This window comes from Trachinotus anak, unplaced genomic scaffold, assembly GCF_046630095.1.
Source record: "Trachinotus anak isolate AG129_WGS33_773 ecotype Australia unplaced genomic scaffold, CSIRO_AGI_Tana_v1 ptg000004l, whole genome shotgun sequence".
In the NCBI taxonomy this organism is placed as follows: domain Eukaryota; kingdom Metazoa; phylum Chordata; class Actinopteri; order Carangiformes; family Carangidae; genus Trachinotus; species Trachinotus anak.
Genome location: NW_027273855.1, coordinates 22,137,259 through 22,146,900, shown reverse-complemented (window position 1 = coordinate 22,146,900; position 9,642 = coordinate 22,137,259). Strand labels below are relative to the sequence as shown.

The 9,642-nt window shown below is 39.7% G+C and overlaps 1 protein-coding gene across 1 annotated transcript; it reads right to left on the bottom strand.

The window, feature by feature from the left end:
- Nucleotides 1–1,183: 1,183 nt before the first annotated feature.
- On the bottom strand, nucleotides 1,184–9,160 carry plp2b (proteolipid protein 2b). Its single transcript, XM_071477058.1, has 5 exons — nucleotides 8,668–9,160; nucleotides 3,838–3,993; nucleotides 3,611–3,709; nucleotides 2,515–2,611; nucleotides 1,184–2,381 (listed from the first exon to the last, which is right to left on the bottom strand). Exons 1-5 carry the CDS (start codon nucleotides 8,764–8,766, stop codon nucleotides 2,368–2,370), a joined length of 465 nt encoding a protein of 154 aa, XP_071333159.1. The 5' UTR covers nucleotides 8,767–9,160; the 3' UTR covers nucleotides 1,184–2,367.
- Nucleotides 9,161–9,642: the final 482 nt, after the last annotated feature.

Sequence of the window (9,642 nt, the reverse complement as noted above, 5' to 3'; positions counted from 1 at the left end):
ATTGAAAAACGTGACTTCCGGCTGAGCTTTCAAACTAAAACACTTATTAACCCCCTACGTGTTGACATTTCTTCATTACAAGTGAAACAAAAGCCAAATTAAGAAATACGCGTTGAGTAAATACACACAATATAACTTCACAAGTTATTATATTTACTGGCAAACTCTTTTGAGTGAAACTGAGACCGTTCCCGCTTTTATTTTGAAGGTGCGGTCGCTTAACAGCCATCCTGGCTAGTACCTTTCTAACTTTACCTCCTGTCCCAGACCTGAACACAGGCAGCAAACTGTCCCAAAGTTGTGGCTTTTACTTCACCTTGACTCCAAGGAAGTTGACCACTCTCACAAAAAACCTACTCATTTGACTCTGGTTTATAAATCCCACCTACACGTTTTGATTCATATCATAATTAGTCCTTATTTATCCATCTGCATCGTGGAAACCTTGAGCATGGGAGGAGTCGGCGGCTGTAGCTTTTTTAAACATATGAATAAATAAATAATAAATGAATGAATATGTTGACAAGGAAATGTGAGCAAGTGTGTTTGGGAGAAAGTTATTACTCAACTCCGGCTGGAACAGCAGAAGCAACATTGGGAATTAGTTTGACAGTCAGTATGACCCCAAACAAAGGATTATGGCTCCACTGTAGGACTTTAAAATGGGTAATACAGTGGTTATTGCAAATGAAGGGCAAGCAGAAAACAAAGTAGGAAAGGATTTTTATAAACGCAGTGTAATCTCAAAATGAAAAGAGGGGGACAGCGTGTATAACTGAGAAAGAAATTTTTCAGATGAGATTAGAGAGCAGAGATGCATGCTGCACAAGGTCAGTCAAGATCCTGGCAGGGATTGTGTAAAAACATAGTAAATCCTGATCAGATCTGAACACCAACAGCCCTGGTGAGAGCCTGAAGCAAACGCCACCATAACTGTGTTGATATATTTCACTGTTACCTCCCTCAGTAACTAATGATACAGGAGCCTTATTCAAGCAATTCATTTCAGTTGATGAATGAAGGTTTGCTTCCATCTAGTGGCAATCTGATAGAAGACAAGTTGGGCCAAATAAATATCTAGAAACATGCAAGCAAATTAAATTCTTGTTGAATAAAGTTCTTATTGTGCATATACGATTGTGCAATATGGGAGATTAGTGTACAATTTAAGCTACAACAGAGATTTACTTTGTAGCAACAATGGCTTTTATTCCCAAAGCATGGCTGCTTTGAATTCTGATATTACAAACTGCAGTAAAGCTTGTAAAGCCTATTAGAAAAAAATAAAATAAAATAATAAGGCAATCTTTTATTTGGACAAATAACCACCAAATGGTAAAGGAAACAGTTAAACAACATATTAAAACTGTGATATTCACACAATAAAATTTCAACTGTTTTTTCTTTAGAAATTCTTTTTTTTTCATCTGCCATATTCATTCAAAATATATATTTAAAAAAACAAAAAAAAAACAACTGAACCATACTACTGGACTGTAAAAAGTGACAGCAGAAAAACATCCCGCACCTTAACAATGTGTTACAAACGTAAGAAAAAAAAAAACACAACCTGAGCAAGAATCAACGTAGACAGTTAAAAGTGGAGGATGATTCAAATAATACGACGTGGTTGGTAGTTAATGGACATCTGCGGCTCCTAATGATGCTGACAGTCAATGACAGTAGGCCACTTCAAATGTTTAGGTTTCAGGGATAAAACATGAATAAGATGAAGGAACTTGTTATTGTGAATGAGACTTTAAGGCACTGCGACATATAGGAAGTACTCTAAAGAGCAATGATTACGTAACAGAGAAGGAAATGTTTAAACTGAGGAGAAACCTCATTGAAAATACAGAAATCAACAAGAGCACAATTATGATGTTAAACAATTCCTAAAGCACCCACTCATGTGTCAGTTACTTCTTAAGTCCAAATGACACAATTACCACTTAATACAGCAGTGCATTAACAGTAGATGTGTATTAGACAAGCTGCTTGACAACGTCAGCCAAACTTTTACATTGGCTGTTATTTACAGTTTTCCCTTTTAATCAGTGGCACATTGAGGTTGGACTAAAGGTTTCTGAGGGGATTTCCTCGTGTGTAGGAGACAAGGTTTTGTCAGACATGCAGGCACAGATGTACGGTACCACTCACTTTGGCTATGTCATCCTCCTCATAGGCGCGGGCTCTAAAACAAATCCCTTGTCTGTTCACACCATACAGTGGCATTGATTAAACTGTGACCTGTTCATTTTACTGTCCATCGTCCTCTCTGCTCCACCCTTCTGTTTACTTCTGTAAAAATGTCCCTTCTTGTTCTTCTACTGCTGTCTTGACAGAGGTACGTGTGTCTTGGAGTGTTTAAACTCTGTCATCTGCAAAAAATAAAAAATAAATTCAGACACTGGAAAAAAAAGAAATGTGGTTCTACATAAGAAATAAGGCAGATTATTGTAATAAGCAGCATGTTTTGAGATTGTCAGGGGAATAAGTGTCTGTTGCTCTCACCAGTGGAGGCTGCTGTGTGCTGCCTGGTGCTCTTGATTTGCAGGAAGATGGTGTAGGTATCATAGCCAAACAACAGACCAGCAATCAAACCAAATACCTAAAACATAAACAACTCAGGATCACAATCACAATAAGAATCACATTCACGAGTCACATAAAACACAACTCTGTTGATTAATGCAAACATTTAAATGGCATTACATGAAAATACTGTAATGCAGTCACAATAAATCTCCTATGTTACACAGCTGAGCCGAGTAAAGGCTACAAGATTTTCAAGATGTCAGAATTTCACAAGATCTTTAGTCTCATTTAAGTGCACTCTCATTTTGATTTGCAAGTGCACAAACTACAAAACTCAGATATCTTAGATGTGGTGTAAGAATTGCAATATCATTCTACTTTGAGAAACATCAGACACCACACAATTTTAAACTGAATAAACTAATAATAGTCATAAATACAAAAAAATAAAACAATATCTAAAAATCAATAATAGAAAGAATAAGAACAATAAGCAACATTCATTCAATAAGCAACAAAACATAGATGGATGCATGGATGATTCGAGCCACTCTGTCCTCTCTCTCCACCAGTTGCAATGTGCATATTTTCCACATTTTAAAGTGTCACATCACTCCATCTCCTTTACATTTCAAATGAAGCTTGTTTAATGACTCCCATTGTATTAATAATATTGTATAAGTAGTGGCTGTGAGCTGCAGCATTTTAATTTGGTTCTGTGTGTGTGTGTGCACACTCTTCTTAGACCTTGCTCTTCTCCTGTCTCTGACTCATCTCCGTCCCATTTGTGGCTATGATAAAATCAAACACATTTGAAAATTGTCATAGTTGAGGACAGGCCTCTAAACCACTTGACCCACTTTTTCAGTTGTAAGACATTTGTTGGGCAAACTCTGGCAAAAGTTTTGTGGTCTGCATTTGACTTAAACAGGAAGGAAGCATGAGATAAGATTTGAGTCTATACACAAACACAATCCATGGTTGTCAAAACAAACAAAAAAACTTGCATGATGATGAACAGTTTTAGAATTCAGTTGAAAACTCAGACTGAGTCATAAGTGGCTCAACTCACCCCGCCTGCAATACGAGCGCCGTCCCCGGATCCTCCGATGACACAGATCAGAGAAGTGATGATGTAAAGGATAGCACCAATACCAGCACGGAAAAGATCCTGTCCAAAAGAAGGAAGAAGGTCCAAAAGATAAAGCATTGTGCAATGGACGTGTGTGTGTGTGTGTGTGTGTGTGTGTGTGTGTGTGTGTGCATGAATGCTGGTGGTAAGACAAATAGAGTACTCACACTCCAGACCCAGTTGACCACTTGGATCTGCTTGTCCAACTCCATCATGAAGATCCCAAAGAAGACGATGGCGAAGACCATCTCACAGATGGCCACAGCGGAGTAGCCTCCGTACCGAGACGCAGCATAGCAGATGAGGACGATTAAACTGATGAACTAAGAGTAATAAGAGGGGGAGGGGGAGGTGGGAAAAACAGAAAAGGGAGAATAATGATATTAGAAGGATGAAAATATCCCAGAATGCTTCAGGGTTATGCCAGAAAACGAACAGATGCGGCCTAAATTCCTCCTGTGTGTTAGACTTTGAATGTCACTTCAATGACTTGGTTAACACAGTTTGCAGATCAGCTGCAATTCACCTAAAAGACGACTGGTCATCTCAAAGCCCAGTAACAGAAAAAGATTTGTGTCGACTCAATAGCTGAGGCCAGTCGGACAGTAAATCACTCCAACAAAGCCAACATTGTTTCATTTACTCCAGCCAGTCCACAAGTCAGCAACCACATAATATTAACCACTTTAGCCAAGAAAAAATATTTTCTATACAACAATACAAAGCAAGACAACTGGACAGATCATATTGCACTCTGTTAAATAAATCAGTTTATCTGTCTATCACATGTTGCTTTACAGTGAGTGTTTGTTCCACCAAGAGAGTATCATTTCATATGAGGGGGAAAAAGTCATTGTGCATTCTTCTCAGTAAATTCCACTGAAATGCTGCCGATATGAAAAAATTGTTAACTTATGCAGCCTACGGCTCAACAGCTTGCTGCTGTCAAACTGTGTGGGTAGATGCCTTCACACAACAGGGAAATACCCTCACTGAACACTTTATTAGGAGCACCTAACACTGGGCAGGGCCTCCCTTTTGCTCTCAAAATAGCCTCAGTTCTTTGAGGAATGGATTCCACAAGATGTTGGACACATTCCTCTGACACTCTGCTCCATGTTGATGTGACTGCATCACATCATTTCTGCAGATTTGTCAGCTGTGAATCTCCTGTTCTACCTCATCGCACATGTGTTCTATTGGATTCAGATCTGATGACCGGGGAGGCCACTGAAGTACACTACGGTATGGTGTATTATCATGCTGGAAGCAGCGATTAGAAAATGGCAAACTGTGGCCTTTAAGTGATGTAAATAGGGGTCACCAGTATATTGATTAGATTGCATAATAGCATGGATAAGCAGGTGTACAGGTGTTCTAATTAAGTGTGTAGGAGTGGAAACTGAGTCACAAGTCCTAAAGCCCTTTTAAGCCAAACAAGTTAATGTACTATAAGACACTAAATAGCATTTACTTCATTGACCTTTTATAACAATTTCTACACCACAGACTGACCAATATTCAATTTAATACAATGTAAAACAAGGAAAATCAACAAGTTCTCACATTTGAGAAGCTGGGACCATTAAATGTTTTATATATTTGCTTGACAAATGCTTATTTCTTTTGATCGACTCACTGACTGAGTGGTTATTCGAATAATTGTTGCTGCTCTAGTACAGCATATTCATAGTAATAATACCTATATTTCTCATTTGTATCACTGACAATTTATTTTTATTTATTTTTCTACATTTTGTTTTCTAACTTTTATTTTTACTCTTATTCAGTTTATTCTTTTGTACACACAATCCTTTTTGGCAAAGCCTCAAGAGTATGCCACCCTGCACTGCACATATTATATCAGCATGTGACAAATAAATCCTTGAATCTTCTATAAAAGATACAATTATACCATTCGTAGTTACGCATGATTGTTAAAATGTTTATTAAAACACATTTATCTCCATTGCTTTCTTGTGAGAGAATTTATTCTTGTAACACTTACTAAATAATACGGCTCTGAATCTTAAGTGTATTTAAAAAAAGCATGGTTTGCACATTGCAGTGTTTTATTCTCAGACACAGACAACTCAGTGGCAAGTGTCAAATCACTGCAGTCTATATGATACACACATGATGTAAGTGACTCGACACCAGTCCTGCATCTGTCACTGCTGCCTCCCCTTCCCTCACCCGCAACTGTTACACAAACGCGCAGACAGCCAGATGCATCAGTGCTTCATGTGTTCTCGGGACAGGCACAGACTGCCTCTGTAGAGTAGCGGGGTGGCCGAGCCCAAGGTCCTACACAAAGGAGGCTCTATTCAAGCCAGAGTCGGCTGCTCTGAGGGCAGCAGCCGTCACACAGAGAAACACCCACTACACGAGCCCCTGAGAACAAGAAAGGCTCTGAGATGTTGACACCTTTATGTTTTCCACACAGCGGCGGATCTGTTTGCATGGTCCAGCTTTAAAAGATCCCAACTAGGATCTATTCACATCAGTATAATGAGCTCCTCTTTTAAACTGACCGGAGAGAAATTGTTGTGAACTGCTGGTTAATTATAGTCAGCAGCAACATGAGAGCCAAGAGGTAGTCCGTTGTGCAGCAGAGGCACACCAAACAGCAACAGTTGCTAGGGAAGTCACTTACGTTTTGAGGCGGTTTTTAGCGCTTGGTGTGGCTCACTAAAGTGTATACCATGTGTTCAGAGAAAAATGGAAAGTTTGGTTTCATTTCATCACTCTCCTTGCTCAAAATCGAGTAATTTCCCTAAACTGTGTTCGCCCTACTTTTCCTCCACCCTTTCTCCTGATTAAGAATTTCCTAAAAGGATAAAACCAAACGAAAGATGGTTTCCAGTCCTAAGACAATGTGATCACTTCATATTCATATTACTAACAGTAAGGTGGAATATTAACTCAGTGCATGACTCATCCCGACTTATCACTACTGGCTTAACTGTGCCCTGTCACAAACAGAAATTAGCACTCCATGGGTGTGACTGTGACCTGTACGTTGTTCTCTCTGGCTCCTAAATGTTCAAGTATGGTCATGCCTCTGACAGGCAGAATAAAAGAAAGGAGAATAACTGTACACGTAACCTGGCAGGGCAGGGAAACCGTGCTGTCAAAACTTGCTGACAGTGCATGAAGTCAAAAATGACATCTTTCCTTTAGAAATTTGATTTACTAGCTGGAAGATTTGAACGCCAGTATTCCTGCCTACGGGGGTTTAATATCCTATTTCCTATTTGATTGGACATAATAAGCAGTAATGACATTTGACTTCCTGTTTCGCCCCCATAGCCCTCTATCTGCACTGTAAACTATTTCAGACATCCAACATCACAGATGACTTCCTTTAGAGTAGAGTCCTCAGTGGGAGAGGAAACAACAAACTATCGACTGTGTCCAGTGAAGCGCGAAGATATCTTTGAATGGTGGGCCAGAGATGTGTGCTAAGCAATTCACACATTCTTTGTTCCTGGGGCACAAACTTCACACACAGCCTGGAAATTCCATTACATCCAAAAAGAAAAAAAAAAAAAACGTAACAGTGGGTGGACCACTGACCACCAACATCTAAGAGCCTGCTTTATAATGAGCTCGCTGAGTTATGAGAGCAGAGCTTTTCATCACTGACACAAAGTGCTTTCCTCAGTTTTGGAAACTGGGTAAGTAATAACACCTTTGTACAGTAACAGTTTCAGTACTTTGCGGGGTACTGTGAGATATGTGATACTACTCTACTGCATGTGCACAGTGAGAACCTGTTAAAAGTCTTTAAAACACACATGTAGAAGAAATATTCAAACCATTTACTTAAGTTAAAGTCGAAATATATAGCACACTATAAAAAACCTCTTACGTGAGCAGCTGTACTTAAAGTATCAAAACTACGAGTATTCATTATGCAGAATTGCTTACTGTATGACAGCATCATTATTATTGAAGTATTGATATGCAAGCGTTACTTTAATGTTGTAGTTGGTCATGGTAGAGCTGGTTCTAACTATTTTACCTACTGATTTGTAACAATGCTTCATATTTATAAGCTGATCATATATTTTGTATTGTAAATCTAAAAGTATAACATATCCCTTATAAATGTTGTGGAGTAAAAGTAAAAATGTGCAGAGTAAAGTACAGGTACCTCAAACCTGTACTTAAAAAAGTTACCTCTGTGGGTTTATGTAAAGAGTTTAAGGTCAAAATGACTCATGTGTTAAGAGAACACACCCCAGTGAAATGCAAACAAAGGCAATCAAGTGAAAATGCTGGTCAAGGACAGCATAAATAAAAAAGCTTTCCCATAAAGGAAGTGGTTGCACTTTGCCACAAACCTACTTGTTATTGGGACCAAGGTGTTGCTTTAGTGTCTCTGTTTCCTCCTGTGTGCCAGATGTGCAGATGCAATGTGAAGGAAGGAAATCACTTTATCAGCCTGTACACTATTAGGAATGCCATGTCCATTGCTTTTTCTCCTCCCCATATTTGGGCTACTACCTCTCTGCCTACAAATAGTATACAGCCTGTGGTGATGAGGAGAAATGGAGATGCCTGACAACAGTCACTGGGCTGAGTTAACCCATATAACCTTTCATCTGCCATTAACGCTCAGCATTTGGCTCTTTGGTGCCAAACTGAGAAAACAGTGGAGCACATGTGACAGGTGGAAACCCTTAACCTCTGTTCATGATCCCTCAACCCCAGGGCCACATGCTTCCCATTCCCTGAAAATGGGACACTGAAGAAGAAGAAGAAGAAGAAGAAGAAGAAGAGAGAATTTAAATCAATAACAACCACCTAGGCTACATTAACCCGCTTTAGTATCTATGAAATATTGATTAGTTGTAGGCTACTGGAGCAAACGTTACACACACCATGTTTTGGCCAGATTTGGAAGCAGTTATAAACATTTATAAAAAAAATAAATAAATAAATAAAAAGCTGCCCGTTAGCTTAAAGTTGTGCGTTAGCAGTAAACTTACTATTTCTGCTGCGAGGATAAACCCTTTTTGGGTCCTCACGTAACTTTTCAGCTTCTCCAGACAGTTGCCACCGGGGCTGGACGCGGTCGTATCAGCCATACTGTGATAACTAACTTGTAACACCGACTGTGTGTTGTTTTGGAGCCCTTAACGCCAACCGACGAGCGGCGTCTGAATAAACAAACTTGTCTCGAAGGCAAAAGCTAGGTCACAGTCCCGGTTGTTGTCGGCCGCTGCTGCTGCTCCCGCTCAAGCTAGCCGACCGTTGTTTCTCTTCCTCCCCAGCCGGATGAATCAACTTCTCCGATGAAAAGTCGTGGTGTAAAACCTCGGTAGGTCTTAGTCACTGCAACAGTAGCTCTGTAGAAACTCCGCTATTACTCCGAGGAAGGGGGTGGAGCTCAGAAACTGACAGCGGGGCGTTGGCTCACTCTGGTCCCAGGAGGAGCCGCGGCAGCTCCGGGCTCCACCGAGCCGAGCTGCCCCTGCGCCTTCAGGAGCCCCTCGGAAACTCCACAACTCTTAAGAACCTGTTGCAAAAAGTGACGTCTTCTGGATGATCTGGAGCAAGAGCACAGGTACCAAACGAACTCCACTAATGAACAACCAATGAGCTGTAGAGTAGAAAATACATTTTACTCAAGCAGGCTTAAGTAGGCTACTATACTGAAGTGCTTGAACAGTTTTTGTATCTTTGCATTTTGACAGCGGTCAGTTTTCCAGTGACATTAAATTCCACACTGAAGTTTTTCACCAACTACGCAGCAGTTTGAAGTACTAGTTATTTCCATTTTATCCTACTTTATACCTCTGAAAACTATATGAGTTGTTAGCATTTGCAACAAAGCTTGATTTCCCCTCTAAACTTATTGTTTTTATTGTTTTATCTAAAAAAAAAACTGTTAAAAACAACAACAACAATAAGGTATTATTTAATGATATATCACACACAAGGGCCAATTTTCTGCAAAACAA

What these genes read in the sequence shown, in the direction of transcription:
- plp2b (XM_071477058.1), bottom strand. Translation starts at nt 8,766, where the DNA reads ATGGCTGATACGACCGCGTCCAGCCCCGGTGGCAACTGTCTGGAGAAG. An exon ending in TGGTCAACTGGGTCTGGAGT is followed by an intron (nt 3,710 to 3,837) that starts GTGAGTACTCTA and finishes TCTTTTGGACAG; the next exon opens with GATCTTTTCCGTGCTGGTAT. An exon ending in GCGCTCGTATTGCAGGCGGG is followed by an intron (nt 2,612 to 3,610) that starts GTGAGTTGAGCC and finishes TTTATGTTTTAG; the next exon opens with GTATTTGGTTTGATTGCTGG.